At 35.0% G+C, this 20,167-nt stretch overlaps 1 protein-coding gene across 2 annotated transcripts in view; it reads left to right on the top strand.

Moving 5' to 3' along the window:
• Positions 1-20,167, top strand: part of add3a (adducin 3 (gamma) a) — a 76,017-nt gene that overhangs the window by 41,293 nt on the left and 14,557 nt on the right. For both annotated transcript variants that reach the window (XM_087808332.1, XM_087808330.1), the window contains exons 4-8: positions 6,342-6,562; positions 17,775-17,913; positions 17,974-18,125; positions 19,154-19,234; positions 19,435-19,584. In XM_087808332.1, coding sequence (XP_087664458.1) covers positions 6,377-6,562; positions 17,775-17,913; positions 17,974-18,125; positions 19,154-19,234; positions 19,435-19,584 — 708 coding nt within the window. In that variant the 5' untranslated portion in view covers positions 6,342-6,376. The remainder of the gene's footprint in view (positions 1-6,341; positions 6,563-17,774; positions 17,914-17,973; positions 18,126-19,153; positions 19,235-19,434; positions 19,585-20,167) is intronic.

Here is a 20,167-nt window from a genome sequence, read left to right as displayed (position 1 = left end):
GTGTGTGTGTGAGACCCGGTCAGTGGTGGACCAGCACCAGGACAGCTTAGCTCTCGGTAACGCTGGTGGTTTGGACGCCACTTCTTCTCCGGGTTTGATCAAGATTAGAGTCGACATGTTTGAACATAACTTAGATGCAGGAGAGAGATTGTGTTGTTGCTACACTTCTTCTTCCTCTTTCTCTTCTTTTCCTTTTCCTTCTTCTTATACTCTTCTTCTCCACCTTTTCCTTTTCCTTCTTCTCCTTCTTCTTGTTCTCCTTTTACTTATTTTTCTTCTTCTTCTTCTCCTTTTCCTTTTTATTCTTCTTCTTCTTCTCCTCCTTTTCCTTTTCCTTCTTCTTCTCCTCCTTTTCCTTCTTCTTTTCCTTTTCCTTCTTCTTATCTTCTTCTTCTTCTTCTGTTGCTGTCATGGCTGGAACTCGATGCAACAGTTGTTTCTTGACCATCAGATCCTCAAAGATCCTGCACTTGAACTGTTGGAATGTTTCAAAGAACAAACCACAAGAACCTTCAAAAAAGAAAACAGGATCAAATTTTAATTTAAAAATGTAAACAAATATATATATAATATAAACAAAACATTTTTTTCTTATATGTGTTTTAAATTTGTAATCTGGACTTTTTTTTTATTAGAAAAGCAAACTAGAGAAGCATCTGAAAAAGAAGAGATATCTGTGGATATAATGGATATAAACTAAAATTAAATTTAAAAAAAAGTTTTTTAATATTGAAAATAAAATAAAAATGTCAGAATTTAACTTTAAAGATATTTCACAAGACAATGTTATACAATTCTGCAAACCAGATGAGAAAAATGTAAGAAATGAAAATATAATTATTCATATCATTTTATCTAGATTTTCTTTCAAATAAGTAATAATTAAATCAGTTTGCTCTGGAAACGTATTTGAACAAAGATAGTGATGCATAAAAAAAACCTTTCAAAAACAAATTTCAAATAATCAAAACTGATGTTTAACATACATAAATGTTTACTTTCCCATTTTTACATTTGAGCTCCAAACATTTAACAAAAATTAGTTCAATTTCATCTCAAATAGTTGTATTTTTTGTGATGGAATTTGATTTTAAAACTGACACTATCTCAGTGGAAATCTGTCACTTTGGTCAAAATTATTGATTGTAAATGTTTCTGTTCAGCGGACGAACATTTCGCGGATCCCATTGAAAAAGAATCTTCTGGTGAGAGAGTCTAATAATAAAGTTCTTGTGATCTGATATGTTTTGAAAGTGTCTTCACACGTGCACAGCTGTCGCCCAGAGCTGCACATCAAGACCTGCACCGACAGCCAATCATGCGGCTCCGTGCTGGGCAGCAGCCAATCAGACCTGGTCTACACGTGAACAACTCAATTTAATAACCAAAGACATTAAGTTTTCAATTGAATAATCGTGCTGGTTTAATATGGCACGAAATTTAAAATCTTAATTTTAAAACATCACTTTGTTGCTGCTCAAAGGTTATTTTAATAGTTATATTTAAGGTTTTCTTGACAGTTATTTTATGTTTGTTTGTTGACAGTAAGTGTTGAGGGAGAGAGGTTGCTGGTTGAATGCTGTGTTTGTGATCTACAGTAGACGTGCATCGAATGAGTCTCTTCAACTAATAGAGAAACGCGAAAAGAGGGTCGAGCACAAGATGTCGTTTGAATTCAGTGTCACCTGAAATGGTTTTGAGAATCATGAGAATCCAAATATATCGTATTGTGAGCTGAAAATATCGTATCATAAGATTAAAATATCATATCGAATCATATCATGATCTGAATATTTCGTATTGAATTGTATCGTGATCTGAATATATCGTATTGAATCGTATCGTGATCTGAATATATTGTATTGAATCTTATCGTGATCTGAATATATGGTATTGAATCGTATCGTGATCTGAATATATCGTATTGAATCTTATCATGATCTGAATATATCGTATTGAATCTTATCGTGATCTGAATATATGGTATTGAATCGTATCGTGATCTGAATATATCGTATTGAATCTTATCGTGATCTGAATATATTGTATTGAATCTTATCGTGATCTGAATATATGGTATTGAATCGTATCGTGATCTGAATATATCGTATTGAATCTTATCATGATCTGAATATATCGTATTGAATCTTATCGTGATCTGAATATATGGTATTGAATCGTATCGTGATCTGAATATATCGTATTGAATCTTATCGTGATCTGAATATATCGTATGGAATTGTATCGTGATCTGAATATATCGTATTGAATTGTATCGTGTTCTGAATACATGGTATTAAATCTTATCGTGATCTGAATATATCGTATTGAATTGTATCGTGATCTGAATATATCGTATTGAATCTTATCGTGATCTGAATATATCGTATTGAATCTTATCGTGATCTGAATATATGGTATTGAATCGTATCGGGATCTGAATATATCGTATTGAATTGTATCGTGATCTGAATATATCGTATTGAATTTTATCGTGATCTGAATATATCGTATTGAATCTTATCGTGATCTGAATATATCGTATTGAATCGTATCGTGATCTGAATATATCGTATTGAATCTTATCGTGATCTGAATATATCGTATTGAATCTTATCGTGATCTGAATATATCGTATTGAATCTTATCGTGATCTGAATATATCGTATTGAATTATATCGTGAGTTGAATATATTGAATTGAATTGTATCGTGATCTGAATATATTGTTTTGAATTGTATCGTGATCGGAATATATCGTTTTGAATTGAATCGTGATCTGAATATATTGAATTGAATCGTGTCGTGATCTGAATATATCGTATCGAATCTTATCGTGATCTGAATATATCGTATTGAATATTATCGTGATCTGAATATATCGTATTGAATTAAATCGTGATCTGAATATATCGTATTGAATCTTATCGTGATCTGAATATATCGTATTGAATCTTATCGTGATCTGAATATATCGTATTGAATTATATCGTGAGTTGAATATATTGAATTGAATCGTATCGTGACCTGAATATATTGTTTTGAATCGTATCGTGATCGGAATATATCGTATTGAATATTATCGTGATCTGAATATATTGAATTGAATTTAATCGTGATCTGAATATATCGTATTGAATCTTATCGTGATCTGAATATATCGTATTGAATATTATCGTGATCTGAATATATTGTATTGAATATTATCGTGATCTCAATATATCGTATTGAATCTTATCGTGATGTGAATATATCATATTGAATATTATCGTGATCTCAATATATCGTATTGGATCTTATCGTGATCTGAATATATCGTATTGAATTAAATCGTGATCTATATATATCGTATTGAATTGTATCGTGATCTGAATATATCGTATTGAATTAAATCGTGATCTGAATATATCGTATTGAATTGTATCGTGATCTGAATATATCGTATTGAATTAAATCGTGATCTGAATATATCGTATTGAATATTATCGTGATCTGAATATATCGTATTGAATTAAATCGTGATCTGAATATATCGTATTGAATTGTATCGTGAGTTGAATATATCGCAGTAGTATTGTGAAATCTGTATCAAGGTTTTGTATAGAATCGTATCTTGAAAGTAGAAACAAGTAAAGCTTCTTCTTCTTTTTTTCTTCCTGCACAACAAGTACACAAGATGTACACAAGAAAAAACAACAAAAATCAAGTATCTGTTTCTGAAAGCGAGGGAGGTCGTTGACCTTGACCCAGAGATAACAAGGGTTAAGGGACTGGACAACGAGCTGGTCAAAATTGTTTGGTTAATTCATCTCTGTGACGTTGATGAGCAGGTCAGGGTCACCGAGGGTCAAAGGTGAGAGACAGCGGTCACTTTGCTTCGGGCTGTGATCACAGTCTCGGTAAACACTGCCTCAGCCCTTGAGCACGACCTGTGAGGAGAGTGTGTTTGATGTTGTCGGGAAACACGAGGTTGTGTGTTTGTTCCTTTGGCCTTGAATCGTGCTGACTCAGCAAGTTTTCGGCCAAACCTGCGTCAAGACTTTCAAACGAGCTCAGACAAGAAGTGAAGCGACACGTGGGCGACCAAGAGAGTTTTCTAAAAGATGAGCTTTGTTTTCAGTTTGATTAAGTTAATAATTCAAAGTCCATGAGACGGTAAAAAGGTTAAGGACTTAAAAGCACTGGGAAAGTGCATACCTCTGCCAAGGAGCTCATTTCAATTTCATTTAATTGATTTTTCTTGAAGTCCATTTTTTTATCGTTTTTTTTTGTAAGTAAGTAAGTAAGTAAGTAATATTTATTTGAGGTCATTTGAGCAGCAGCGGTTCGAGGCCATACAAGTGGACGAAGAATAACTGAAAACAAGAGACTATTTTTAAACCTTTTTCTTCTACTATTGTGTTGAAAATCATCAAAGTCGTATTTTATTTACAACACGAACATAAAGAATGTACGACAGAACATACAGAAGTAACAAATATAAAATGTGTTTTTTCTAGAAAAACACATGGAAATAATAGAAATACACTGAAGAAGTAGAAAACATGAACACATTTTATTTTTAATCTATTTTTTGAGGCACAAAGAGAAACAAGTACATTTGAAATTAAATGCAAACAAGAGTCGTGTAACTAGAAAAAAGTAAAATGTATTAACATTCAATGTTAAGTAAAAAAATAAATAATTGAAGGATGATTTTATTTCATTTATTTTTATATAACCTATTTTTTGTGGTTTCGGGATGAATAAAAATATCCAAAAATGGGGAATAAAAATCATTTAGAAAGGGGGAAAAATGTAAGAGATTCAAGATAAAAGTGAATAAATAATTGTCAAGAAGATAATTATCCAATAAATAAAAAATATATCAGATAAAATAATGTAGCTATTATTTTTTTATTTCTTCACAGTGGTTTTATATTTTTGTTATAATTCATCATTATGTACGAATAGCTTTGATAAAAATGTGACATTTTAGTCTTAATAAATATTAAATACTAAAATAAATCAAGTATTTATTTCTTGTTTGTCGGCATGTTGACGTTAAATACAGTAATTACACAACAAGTTTCGTTCATTAAATCTCTCGACTGCCATTTTCCCGCCGCGACACTAGAGGTCAAGAGTCAACTGGTGACCTCTGGAGTTTCGCTCCACTCATCTGACCACGAGGGCCGCCGGGGTCATGTTGCACGGTAACTTCCTGTCGTGCTCCGAGCCAAGACGCCATCTGGTCCCACAAGCCCCGCCCCCTCCCTAATACGCCGCCAGCTTATCCCGCGCTAACACCCCTGATGCATTTTTATTTATCCCAACTCTCTTGTTTTTGTTGCTGATTTTGGTCATTTTAAAAAAACAAATAAACCCGGGATCAAGATTTGATGTTTCTGTTATTACCTCTGCCAAGGAGGTTGTTTTTTATTTGTTCGTCAGCATTAGTTTGTCGGGACGCAAAATATCTGGTTGTAGTGTCACTTTTGGTTTAGCCGTTAGCATCGTCGGCTATCAAACGATTTCATTCATTTCTTTTTATCAAAGGAATTTATTGAATCTATAGTTTTTTTTGTTATTTTAAGAGGAAATAAAACCAGATTAATAAATGTTTTTATCGTCTATTCAAGAACATTTTAGTTAAATACAAAAAATTTGTTCTTGGCAGAAAATTCACAACAAATTTAAATCAATCAATTTTCAAAACATAAAAGACGCTGTTTTTTTTTAATCCAAAATAAAAAAAATTACGACTTTCTCACAATAAATCATATATAAAACTATAAATTATTATTATTTTTCACAATAAATCCTAAATAAAACTAAATATAAATGATTTATCACAATAAATCATATATGAAACTATAAATAATAATAATTTTCACAATAAATAATGTAAAACAAAATATGATTAAAACAAATTATAAATAAATTATACTTATAACAATAAATCAGATATAAAAACTATAAATGACTTAACATTTTAACAATAAATCCGATATAAAAAAACTATAAATACATTATATTTAGAACAATAAACCAGATAAAAAAAATATGAATAAATTATATTTAGAACAATAAATCACATATAAAAAGTATAAATGAATTATATTTAGAACAATAAATCACATGTAAAAACTATAAGTAAGTTATATTTCTTACAAAAAATCACACATAAAAACTATAGATAAATTATATTTATAACAATCAGATATGAAAACTATAAATACATTATATTTATAACAATCAGATATAAAAACTATCTCAGATATTGTTACTACAGTATCACTATATATAAATGTATTTATTCTTGATGTTGATCATGAACTAAAACTCAAACTGTGTTTCCAGGTGAGCGTCGCAGCAGCCGTTAGCCCGAAGCTAGCATGAGCGTGGACGGCCACCAGGGGGCGGTGACCACCCCGCCTCCCCCCACCAAGGAGCGCTACTTCGACCGGGTCGACGTCAACGACCCCGAGTACATCCGAGCCCGGAACATGTCTCCGGATCTTCGGCAGGACTTCAACGTCCTGGAGCAGAAGAAACGCGTCACGCAGATCCTTCAGAGTCCCGTGAGTCCAAGCTCCTTCTCGTTGCCACGTCCCCTCAGCATCCCCCTTTTTCATCAGGCAATTCATTTATATTTGATTGACTACTAAGTCCCAGGGAGCCAGGGTCAGAGGTCACTGGAGGAAATCCCAGCTTACGCTCAGCAGGAGACGGGAAACACCCTGGATGTGTAGTCAGTCCAGTTTAACATGATGGTTTCTCTGCTTAAAGTGGAGGAAATCATCTGGTGTGAACAAATGAACATCCTACTGCTGACGCTTGTGTGGATATGTGGTCCTTTGACTGTATGAACGTGACGGATTAAAACTACAAAATGAACTATTTGATAATATTTATGGCAACAAACTATTTCACTTTGTGCTTATTTTAATGAATCATAAATAGTTTTATATAGTTATTATTTTCATGTTTAAATAGGTTTTTATTTAAAGTTTGTATTAAATATGTAAATATAAGTACATTACCAGATATTGCTCCAAAGAAAGATTACATGATTTTGACTTTATATCAAATCTCACATCAATACACAACATGAATATGTATGTAAAATATAATTATATAAAATAAATATCCTTATAAATACAATATAACACAATATTACATAACATGATACAGTATAATGTACATCTATTTAATTACAATATCGTACATAATAAATACTCCAATAAGTACTCCATTGTTTCCCATAAAAATAACATGTTTTATTACAGAAAACAATAATAAAAATCCAAAATATAAAAGGACGTAACAAACATGTTTGACTTTCACATGATCACACTTTAGTACTATAAAACTTTATTTCTTTTTAATTTAGTTTTGACTCTAAACTCAAGATAATATATTTAAAATAAATAAACACAACAGACCATTTTATCAATTATATTCAATGTATAAAGTTGAAAACAGAATTGTAGCGACCAATCATCCGTCGCTCAGTAGAGCAGTGTGTAGAAAGGCATCATGTATGTATTGTGTGTTTTGTCGACACCATAATTAAAATGGCTGTGTCAAAAGTTCTGTGGTTGTGTTTGAGTCGCTTTAAAAGATGCTTGAGTCCACTGTATCCTCTCGTCCTCAGTTTATGCCAAGATTTCTTTCTTCCTGCAGAGGAAGTAGTGACTGCTGCCATCTGGAGGCCAGAGGTTAAACTGCAACACAAGAATGAAAACACTTTGTTGTAATACAGACGAACAAAAATCAATAGAGAATTTCGATCATTAAGTGTGTCGATATTTTTGTTACACCGTTAATAAGTTGTGTAGTGGTTTTAAATGCTGCCTTCAGGAACAATAGGAACAAGTGTTGGACATTCCGTCGGATTCATGTTGTGTTGCGTCACTTTTGTTGGTCCCTTTGTGTGGTAAACATGTTTGTTATTATCAGCTCACGGGTTGTTGTCGTCATTATGTGTGCGTGTGCGGGTATGTGTGTTGTTCCCTCTGATGTGGTCTGAACCTCTGGACAGGTGTGTGTCACGTCAGTGGCACCAGATGGAGTGTGTGTGACGAGTGTGTTACGAGATCTTTTACGGACGTCTGTAAAACACTTTACGAGCTTCAGTAGAAACAGAAGTTTCACTTTATTGTTCATCCAATGATTCTTTATTAGGGACAAAAAATGAAACTGAATCACTTTTCAACATCACAGTTTTGGCTTTTTAATCATAATTATTTTTATAGTATTATTTACGTAGTTACAGTGATGACTGAGGGTGAGAGGATACAGTGATGACTGAGGACGAGAGGATACAGTGATGACTGGGGATGAGAGGATACAGTGATGACTGAGGGTGAGAGGATACAGTGATGACTGAGGACGAGAGGATACAGTGATGACTGGGGATGAGAGGATACAGTGATGACTGAGAACGAGAGGATACAGTGATGACTGAGGACGAGAGGATACAGTGATGACTGGGGATGAGAGGATACAGTGATGACTGATGATGAGAGGATACAGAGATGACTGAGGAAAAGATGATACAGTGATGACTGAGGAAGAGAGGATACAGTGATGACTGAGGAAGAGATGATACAGTGATGACTGAGGATGAGAGGATACAGAGATGACTGAGGAAGAGAGGATACAGAGATGACTGAGGAAGAGAGGATAAAGTGATGACTGAGGATGAGAGGATACAGAGATGACTGAGGAAGAGATGATACAGTGATGACTGAGGGTGAGAGGATACAGTTATGACTGAGGACGGGAGGATACAGTGATGACTAAGGATGAGAGGATAAAGTGATGACTGAGGATGAGAGGATACAGATATGACTGAGGATGAGAGGATACAGTGATGACTAAGGATGAGAGGATAAAGTGATGACTGAGGAAGAGATGATACAGTGATGACTGAGGAAGAAAATATATTGTGTATTTCGTTAGAAACATTTCATTTTAAATAACTTGAGAAAAATGCTTAATTTTTTGACATTTGAATAGGAAAAAGTAAATTATCTTAAAAGATCAAAGTTAAATGAAAACTTGTTCTACTTCTAAATCTTGATATTAAAGACAACAAGTTTCTTGTGTGTCTTCAGTGGATCTCGTCCATTGTTTCCTTCCTTCTCCCTCTGTTGCTCTCCAGTGTTACGAGACTGTCGGCTCCACAATTACATGTTTCTGACGCTCAAATGGCAGGTTGTGTTTAAGTGGGACCGATATAGACGAGACACTTGAAAAACAACTGTAGCCTCTGGTAGTTCACGTGTTTACCTTCAGAGGCGACTGATGCCAATCCAAGGTCACAATAAATACTTGAGTATCAGTGACATTTTGTTTATCCTTCAAAATATACTATAACATATATAGTGATATGTGATACTGTAGTAACAAGGATATATGTGTGTAGTAATGTCGAGTACTTGACTCTGGTGTTGTGATAGTGTAGTAACAAGTATATATGTGTAGTATTGTCGAGTACTTGACTCTGTTGTTGTGATAGTGTAGTAATAAGGATACATGTGTAGTATTGTCCAGTACTTGACTCTGGTGTTGTGATAGTGTAGTAACAAGTATATATGTTTAGTATTGTAGAGTACTTGACTCTCGTGTTGGGATAGTGTAGTAACAAGTATACTGTATATGTGTAGTATTGTCGAGTACTTGACTCTCGTGTTGGGATAGTGTAGTAACAAGTATACTGTATATGTGTAGTATTGTCGAGTACTTGACTCTGGTGTTGTGATAGTGTAGTAACAAGTATATATGTGTAGTATTGTAGAGTACTTGACTCTCGTGTTGGGATAGTGTAGTAACAAGTATACTGTATATGTGTAGTATTGTCGAGTACTTGACTCTCGTGTTGGGATAGTGTAGTAACAAGTATATATGTGTAGTATTGTCGAGTATTTGACTCTGGTGTTGTGATAGTGTAGTAACAAGGATACATGTGTAGTATTGTCCAGTACTTGACTCTGGTGTTGTGATAGTGTAGTAACAAGTATATATGTGTAGTTTTGTCCAGTACTTGACTCTGGTGTTATGATATTGTAGTTAAAAGTATAAATGTGTAGTATTGTCGTGTACTTGACTCTCGTGTTGGGATAGTGTAGTAACAAGTATATGTGTGTAGTATTTTCGAGTACTTGACTCTGGTGTTGTGATAGTGTAGTAACAAGGATATATGTGTAGTATTGTCCAGTACTTGACTCTGGTGTTGTGATAGTGTAGTAACAAGGATATATGTGTAGTATTGTCAAGTACTTAAGAAAGTAAGTAAGTAAGTAAATCGGAAGGATTTCTCTCCTCTGGTCCTGAACCGTGTTCAGGAACCATCAGTAGATTCTGATCCACAGACCTCAGAGCCCGAGCTGGGGTGTAAGTCTGGATCAGATCACTGATGGAAGGTCTGACCATGAATAGATCTGAAAGTAAGAACCAGAATTTTAAAGTTGATCCTCAAAGAAACTGGCAGCCAGTGAAGAGTTTTTAAGGATCGGGGAAATGCGAGTTCTTCTACTAGAGTGAGTCAGAATTCTCGCTGCCGTTTGAGGCCCATTAGCCGCTATATGTGGTCCGTGGTCTCCGTCGTAAACTGTTTTATTGAACCAGAGAATGTGAAACATCGAGTCAAACAAGCTCTTGAACAACGAGTCATTAGTGCTTATGTCGATGTTTTTGTTAAGATGTTTGAAGTTTTGTGTTGAACTGGATAAAGATGAAGGTCAACGAGATACTTACTAAGGAAAACACACATTTACTAAACAATACAACAAGGTCCATAATTCTAGGGTGTGTAGTTTCACAGCAGAATATCGGACAAACATGTAAAACAACCTCAGGAGAGACGATGACCTGCTTGGCGGAGGTCTGCGAGCGCTTTTTCCACTTCAGTAAGTGGTTATTCACGTGTTTACCTTCAGAGGCGACTGATGCCAATCCAAGGTCACAATAAATACTTTAGTATCAGTGACATTTTGTTTGTCCTTCAAAATATACTATAACATATATAGTGATATGTGATACTGTAGTAACAAGGATATATGTGTGTAGTAATGTCGAGTACTTGACTCTCGTGTTGTGATAGTGTAGTAACAAGTATATATGTGTAGTATTGTCGAGTACTTGACTCTCGTGTTGGGATAGTGTAATAACAAGTATACATGTGTAGTATTGTCCAGTACTTGACTCTGGTGTTGTGATAGTGTAGTAACAATGATATATGTGTAGTATTGTCCAGTACTTGACTCTGGTGTTGTGATAGTGTAGTAACAAGTATATATGTGTAGTATTGTCGAGTACTTGACTCTGGTGTTGTGATAGTGTAGTAACAAGGATACATGTGTAGTATTGTCCAGTACTTGACTCTGGTGTTGTGATAGTGTAGTAACAAGGATATATGTGTAGTATTGTCCAGTACTTGACTCTGGTGTTGTGATAGTGTAGTAACAAGTATATATGTGTAGTATTGTCGAGTACTTGACTCTGGTATTGTGATAGTGTAGTAACAAGGATACATGTGTAGTATTGTCGAGTACTTGACTCTGGTGTTGTGATAGTGTAGTAACAAGGATACATGTGTAGTATTGTCCAGTACTTGACTCTGGTGTTGTGATAGTGTAGTAACAAGGATATATGTTTAGTTTTGTCGAGTACTTGACTCTGTTGTTGTGATAGTGTAGTAACCAGGATATATGTGTAGTATTGTCAAGAACTTAAGAAAGTATTTACTAAACAATACAACAAGGTCCATCATTCAAGGGTGTGTAGTTTCACAGCAGAACTTCAAAGAAACATGTAAAACAACCTCAGGAGAGACGATGACCTGCTTGGCGGAGGTCTGCGAGCGCTTTTTCTACTTCAGTAACAGAGAACTGAGCTTCACTTGAAGGGGGATTGTTTGTGTGTCCACTGTGTTGTGTTCTTGTGTTGTGTTCTTGTGTTGTGTGTACTCCAGAGTTTGATGTTGCGAGTTATTTCTGCGGTGGAGCCTCAGTGTCTCTGTGGCGAGAAGATTGTTTTTCAAAAGATAATCTAACGCAGCTCAGTTGTTTTTGAATCTCTCGCCTCTACTACCATCGACTCTGAGACTCGGTTCTTCTCGTCCCCGACGTTGTCGTCTCGTAGATGTTTCTTCACGAGTCTCACGTCCCGTGTTTGGTTTCTTCCTGGTTTCTTCTCAAGGCCTCGTTTGACGGAACATTAGTGGTCGCGCTCGCCTCCAAGATTCTTGCAGCGAGAACCGCCGTCTCCTCCCTCGGAGCTGTTTTGGCAGCTGTGTTTTTTTTTTGGGCAACATCTGCCGCCGAAGCTGTGGCGTCGCCGCCGCAGGATTAGAAGGCAACACGCCCAGCGTTAGCAGGTCTGCGGCCAATCAGGCGCGACCTCGGCAGATGAAAACAATCCTGCCGGACACGAGCGACGAGAGACGGAAGCGCTCGGCGAGTTCTTTTTGAATCTGCAGCACGTGGCGTCAGCGGTGGGATGGTCACAACTGTCACAATACATCCGTCCGTTTATAAACACTAGTGGTCACGAGGTCAAAGGTCGACAAGGTGAGAGCGAACTCAGTCGAACCACAAGGTGCAACATTTTAAAGCAAGTTTTTAATGGAGGGTCAGTGAGAAACTACTGTGTCTTTGCATCAAAATGTTGTTTTTCTTCTGGTTAGTTGTATTTGTTTCTGTATTTTTTTACAGATAAAAATTTAGCAGTTTCACTGGTGCCTGTTCAAAAAGTGGAATAACTAAAAACACTGAAAGTACATTTGTCAATAATCTCTGAGACGGATCTATCTTGTCTTTAACTTCTTTATATGTCGTACTCGTTTACTATGAAGGACCATAACATGACAAAATTATAAATACATGTATCAATAAATCAATAAACGTGTGAATAAATATCAAAATGTATGTATTTATACATTTTAACTTTATCTATTTGTACTTTATATCATTTATGTAGTTATTTATTTCAACATTTATTTATTCATGTATTTAAACATTTCTTCTTTTATTTATTTCAACATTTTTCGGGCAGTAAATTGATTAGTGAGACGAGAAAAATGTATAAATACTAAGAAATGTACAGATCAATAAATATCAAAATATTTCTTAACTGTACGTAGAAGTTTCACTGTTGTGATATTTATTCACACGTTTATCTATTTATACCTTTAGTTATGTATATGTTGATATTTATGTAATTTATACATAAAAAGTCAAACCATTTGTCAAGAATTCAAGATCCTGGGACCAGTTTAAAAAAGTGTAATAACGAAGAAGACCTTCAAGGAGTCGCCGTCTCGACGGAAGAATAGAAAACATTAGAGGCTCAGTCGAGGCTTAAGAAGCTTAATTTCCTTCAGTTACAGGATAATTGTGCTCAAATATTTTTGACAACAAGTCTTTCCTTGCCTCGTCTCGTCGTCAATCATTTGATCAAAACTCTTCAACACGAAATACATACAAGCCTTAAAAAGTATAAAATAGTCTCGTTTGTTTAGTGATTCAAGTTTAAATGATCATAATGTCGTTAAAATGTTGCTCAGAAAACAGAAGAAAATGTGATTCTTTGTCTCATGAGTTACATTCTCTGTTCAGCGAGAAAGTGAAGGTGTAAAAGTACCTGAAAGTGAAGGTGTAAAAGTACCTAAAAGTGAAGATGTAAAAGTACCTGAAAGTGAAGATGTAAAAGTACCTGAAAGTGAAGATGTGAAAGTACCTGAAAGTGAAGGTGTAAAAGTACCTGAAAGGGAAGGTATAAAAGTACCTGAAATTAAAGGTGTAAAAGCACCTGAAAGTGAAGGTAAAAAGTACCTGAAAGTGAAGGTGTAAAAGTACCTGAAAGTGAAGGTGTAAAAGTACCTGAAAGGGAAGGTATAAAAGTACCTGAAATTAAAGGTGTAAAAGCACCTGAAAGTGAAGGTAAAAAGTACCTGAAAGTGAAGGTGTAAAAGTACCTGGAATTAAAGGTGTAAAAGTACTTGAGAGTAAAGGTTTAATACAAGCACCTGAAAGTAAAGGTGTAGTAAAAGTACCTGAGAGTGAAGGTGTACAAGTACCTGAAAGTAAAGGTGTAATAAAAGTACCTGAAAGTAAAGGTGTAGTAAAAGTACCTGAGAGTGAAGGTGTAAAAGTACCTGAAAGTAAAGGTGTAATAAAACTACCTGAGATAGAAGGTGTAAAAGTACCTGAAAGTAAATGTGTAATACAACTACCTGAGAGTGAAGGTGTAAAAGTACCTGAAAGTAAAGGTGTAATAAAAGTACCTGAAAGTAAAGGTGTAGTAAACGTACCTGAGAGTGAAGGTGTAAAAGTACCTGAAAGTAAAGGTGTAATAAAACTACCTGAGATAGAAGGTGTAAAAGTACCTGAAAGTAAATGTGTAATAAAACTACCTGAGAGTGAAGGTGTAAAAGTACCTGAAAGTAAAGGTGTAATAAAAGTACCTGAAAGTAAAGGTGTAATAAAAGTACCTGAGAGTGACGGTGTAAAAGTACCTGAGAGTGAAGGTCTAATAAAAGTACCTGAGAGTGAAGGTCTAAAAGTACCTGAAAGTAAAGGTGTAATAAAAGTACCTGAGAGTGAAGGTCTAAAAGTACCTGAAAGTAAAGGTGTAATAAAAGTACCTGAGAGTAAAGGTGTTTTCTCTGGTGTGTTTGTTACAGTCACCCTGCTGAGGGAGTCGACCTCATGAAAAACTCAAGAAATATCTGTTCTTTTGTCTCTGAATTGTTTTGGCTGACGATGCTGAAGCACACGAGTGTGTTGTGCAGGCGAGTCGGTGCAGAAGCGTCGTCATGCGACGGATCAAAGGACAGAAGATTCATTTAGTAAATGTTTATTTGAAAGGCAGGAGGTTGTTTTCAAACAGATGTGGGAGTTTGGAAAAATATTAACGACCAAATCCACGTCCATCCCTTCAAGTAATCTCTCGGGATGATGGGAACGTCAAATCCACGATGTCCTAATCTTCTCGCTGTCCATCAAAACGTGTGTGTTGTGCGCGCGAGCTGATCTTCTACACTTTAATAGGTTTGTCTGTTGGCGCCGTATTCACTGGATTTATAATAATAAATATAAAAATAAAATAAACCTTGAATGTTTACTAGGTAGTGGCGTTTCAAGAATCTGGCAATAAGTATCAGGATACTGGTGTAAAGATACGTTATATAGTGATAGTGTAGTAACAAGGATATATGTGTAGAATTGTTGAGTACTTGACTCAGTCAGTCATCGCTGTATCCTCTCGTCCTCAGTCATCACTGTATCCTCTCGTCCTCAGTCATCGGCAGGATCTCATTGTTTGAATAGCTGCGGAGGTCGTAACAACTGCTGCCATCTATAGGCCGGGAGTTTGATTGCAACCCAAAAATGAACAAACTGGCAATATTTGCTAATTGTGAATAAAAAATATATATTTGTGATAGAGTATCTTGAAAGAAATCAGTGTATAAATATTTTCTCACACATTATTCAGTCACGATTTATTCATGTTTAAAAATGAATCAAACTATTTCATCTGAAAAAATGTCTTGAATTTAAAAGTCACATGATCTCAATTATAAAAACACTAAAATAATGTTGCTAGCTGATAGCAGCTACTTTGAAGCTAATCGCTAACCTTAGCATGTTACCGACCAGCAGCAGGTCCAGTAGAAGGTTTTTATCTGAACCAACAAGATTCTGAGTTTCGTAACCAGATAAGAGTTCACTCTCTCTGTGACTTGGTTCTGGTCCAAATCAGGTCCAGGTCACAAGGACTTTCATTTTGGAGTAAACCTGACGTTGAGACGGTATTAATCGATATCAAAAAAGAACTCCCTGGTTACGTTTCTGACCTTCAAGCTTCAAAATATTGTGAATCATGTGAATAAAATACTCACTGAACACACACTTTCTCTCACCGAGCAGCCAATGGTGGCTCAGCTGGGTGAAGGTCTTAACCAATCAGCTGCGAGCGACTCTCAGGATGAGTTAGATCGACAACATAAGGTGCCTGTCTAATCTGAGATTAGCACAACTTCCTTATTCGCCTTCTCGTTAGCGCCGTGTTTCCTCCCCCATCTGTCACACACACACACACACACATGCACACACACACACTCACAGACACACAAACTCACACACAATCACACACACACACACTCACACACACACATGTACATACTCACACAGATTCACACACACACTCACACACACACACTCATACACACACACAAATGCACACACACACTCACAAACACACACTCACAGACACACACACCCCCACACACTCACACACACATGTACACACCCCCACAGACTCATACACACACTCACACGCACACACTCATACACAAATGCACACACACACTCACAAACACACACTCACACACACTCACACACAGACACACACACTTATGCACACACACACTCTATCACACACACACTGTCTCACACACACTCATACACACACACACTTGTGCACACACTTATGCACACACTCACACTCTCACACACACACTGTCTCACACACTATCATACACACACACTTGTGCACACACTCATACACACACACACACACACTTATGCACACACACTCACACACACACACTGTCTCACACATATACTGAACTCTTGTTACTCTCTGTACTGTGTCTACTTTGAGTGGAAACATTGTGTTATATAATTAAAAAATAAGTTTTATCTTTCCATCTATATATTTATAGTTAATGCTATGGACCTTAATTCATTTAAACATATATATTATTTATGTTTCATGAAGCCATAGATCATTTATTAACTTAATAAATATATAATAATAATAATAATAGATAAATTATAATAGTAAATTAACAAGTTAACTATATTATATATTTTAAATATTAATGTCATTGTTATCTATGAAGTTTTTAAATAAACAATATAATATCATAAAAATATAATGTTAATATATATATATATATATATATATATATATATATATATATATATATATATATTTTTATTTCATTATATGATTATTCAATACTGTGCCAGAAATGTATATAGATGATTTAGATAATGGAAAAACAAGCTATTAGGCCTAAAAGCAGTTTATCAAATGTAATTTTAGTATGTATTTTTGGTGCAGGATCATGTATTTTAAAGCTTATGTTCTGGCTAGCTAGCTTATCTTGTCTAGCTAGCTCATCTTATCTAGCTAGCTCAGTTTATCTAGCTATGTTATCTTATTTAGCTAGCTTAGCTTATCTAGCGACACTGAGTACTTCTGGTGGAGATTTTTCTTGTAAGAAACTCTTCGGCTTTTAAATGACACTTTCTTATGTGTTTTATTATCAATATATGAGTTAAACTACAGACTTGTGGTCATATTAGCTGTTGTATCCATCATTGCTAGCTAGCTTCTTGCTAACCAACCGTCAACGTGGTTAGATTTCATCATGGTTTAGGTCAAAACATATATTTTTGATAACAAGTACAACTTTATGCCTCGTGAGGAAAGTACTTTTTATATAATAAAGCTTTACTTTAGCTGTGTTGACCTAGAAATTGCATTTAAGCTTCTTGCTAATGTCTGTCCTGCTAGCATACGTATTAGCATTAGCATATGAAAAGATCAAAGCTAATATTGGTAACTGGAGCTAGTTTTGTCACGATAAGATATTAAACCATTAAATAATAAATAACATTAATAAATGTTAATTTTTGATTTTAAAGATGTGTTTAATGCGTTGACTGGTGGACGAAGCTAACGGTTGTTGCTAACCTGCTGCCTCTCACTCAGGCCTTCAAGGAGGAGCTGGAGAGTCTGATCCAGGAGCAGCAGAACAAGGGCAACAACCCGACGGGTCTGCTGGCCCTGAGACAGATCGCGGACTTCTTCATGGCCAGCTCGGTCGCCGGCTGCAACGCCACCTCGCTCGGTGAGTGGCTAGTGTTCCTGCTAGCATCGGGTCACCGATGACATCACTTCCTGTGTGCAGGTCTGGGAGCCGTGACGCCCATCAACGACCTGTTCGGCCTGGACTCGTCCACGATGGTGAAGGGAGAGAAGCTGACGCGCTGCAAACTGTCCAGTCTCTACAGACTCGTGGACCTGTTCAACTGGTCTCACTCTTCAAACTCCTACATCTCGGTGAGACCATGAACCGCTCCTTTCCTGGAGCTCCTTTTTACCCACGATGCATTATTGACACCTGAGTCGACTCCATCAGGTCAAGAGAAAGAGGGCGACTGGGGGCAGAAGACCCCCATGACAATAAAAAGTCAAATTTCAAATTCCTGTCAGACTCGCAAACCACCAGAATTTACTCTCGTCTCTCTTCACTATAATCGACTATAAACTATAAACAATTTTCAACTATAATCCAACAATTTTCAACTGTAATAAAACAATTTTCAACTATAATCAAACAATTTTCAACTATAATCAAACAATTTTCAACTGTAATAAAACAATTTTCAACTATAATTAAACCATTTTCAACTATAATCAAACTATTGTCAACTATAATCAAACTATTGTCAACTATAATCAAACAATTTTCAACTATAATCAAACCATTTTCAACTATAATCAAACTATTGTCAACTATAATCAAACTATTGTCAACTATAATCAAACCATTTTCAACTATAATCAAACATTTTTCAACTATAATCAAACAATTTTTAACTATTATCCAACAATTGCCAACTATAATCAAACAATTTTCAACTATAACCAAACAATTTTCAACTATAATCCAACAATTGTCAACTATAATCAAACAATTTTCAACTATAATCCAACAATTTTCAACTATAATCCAACAATTTTCAACTATAATCAAACAATTTTCAACTATAATCAAACAATTTTCAACTATAATCCAACAATTTTCAACTATAATCAAACCATTTTCAACTATAATCCAACAATTTTCAACTATAATCAAACATTTTTTAACTATAATCAAACAATTTTTAACTATTATCCAACAATTTTCAACTGTAAAAAAAAACATTGTCAACTATAATCAAACCATTTTCAACTATAATCAAACCATTTTTAACTAAAATCAAACAATTTTTTATTTATATTTCTGAACAATAACTTTAGTTGTCTTGAGGAGTTCAAAGAAGATTTTTTATTTGAATTGAGTTTGATTTTTATGTTCACAGGCTCGAGTGAGTAAAGAACAAGATCACATCCTCATCATCCCTCGAGGACTTTCTTTTGCTGAGGCGTCAGCGTCAAACCTGGTACGTTCTTCTTCTTCTTCTTCTTCTTCTCCTTCTTCTTCTTCTTCTCCCCTTTTCGTGAGTTGTGGTCATCACTGTGTTTCTCAAAGTACACAGTAGAAGATACACAACAGTTTTCATTTAGGATTGATTTTTGTGTAATTTTCAATGTATTATTTATGTTTAAATGATCGAAATACACAAGATTCTTCTTCTTCCAGTTGAAGGTCAACATCATCGGTGATGTCATCGATCAAGGATCAACCAACCTGAGACTAGATCCTTCAGGCTTCAGTCCTCATGCTGCCATTTACTCCATGCGTCCAGACGTGCGCTGTGTTATTCACGTGCACACTCCTGCCACAGCAGCCGTGAGTCTTTCTGTTGTCCTGTGTTTTGAATAAACAATGATTTTCAACTGTAATCAAACAATTTTCAACTATAATCCAACAATTTTCAACTATAATCCAACAATTTTCAACTATAATCAAACAATTTTCAACTATAATCCAACAATTTTCAACTATAATCAATCAATTTTCAACTATAATCCAACAATTTTCAACTATAATCAAACCATTTTCAACTATAATCGAACCATTTTCAACTATAATCAAACAATTTTCAACTATAATCCAACAATTTTCAACTATAATCAAACAATTTTCAACTATAATTAAACCATTTTCAACTATAATTAAACCATTTTCAACTATAATAAAACAACTTTCAACTATAATCAAACAATTTTCAACTATAATCCAATAATTTTCAACTATAATCAAAAAAAATTCAACTATAATCAAACAATTTTCAACTATAATCAAAAAATTACCAGTTCAGAGATTAAAGGATTAAAAAAAAAACTAATAAAAAACAACAGTGGATTTAATAAAACAATATTAAGGTCAAGAAAGAAGCATTTAAATGTTGTTTGCTCTCTCTCGCCCCCTG

The sequence above is a fragment of the Callionymus lyra genome, chromosome 1, assembly GCF_982586985.1.
Source record: "Callionymus lyra chromosome 1, fCalLyr1.hap1.1, whole genome shotgun sequence".
Classification (NCBI taxonomy): domain Eukaryota; kingdom Metazoa; phylum Chordata; class Actinopteri; order Syngnathiformes; family Callionymidae; genus Callionymus; species Callionymus lyra.
The sequence above is the reverse complement of the archived record's forward strand: the minus strand, read 5'-3'. Positions and strand labels throughout refer to the sequence as shown.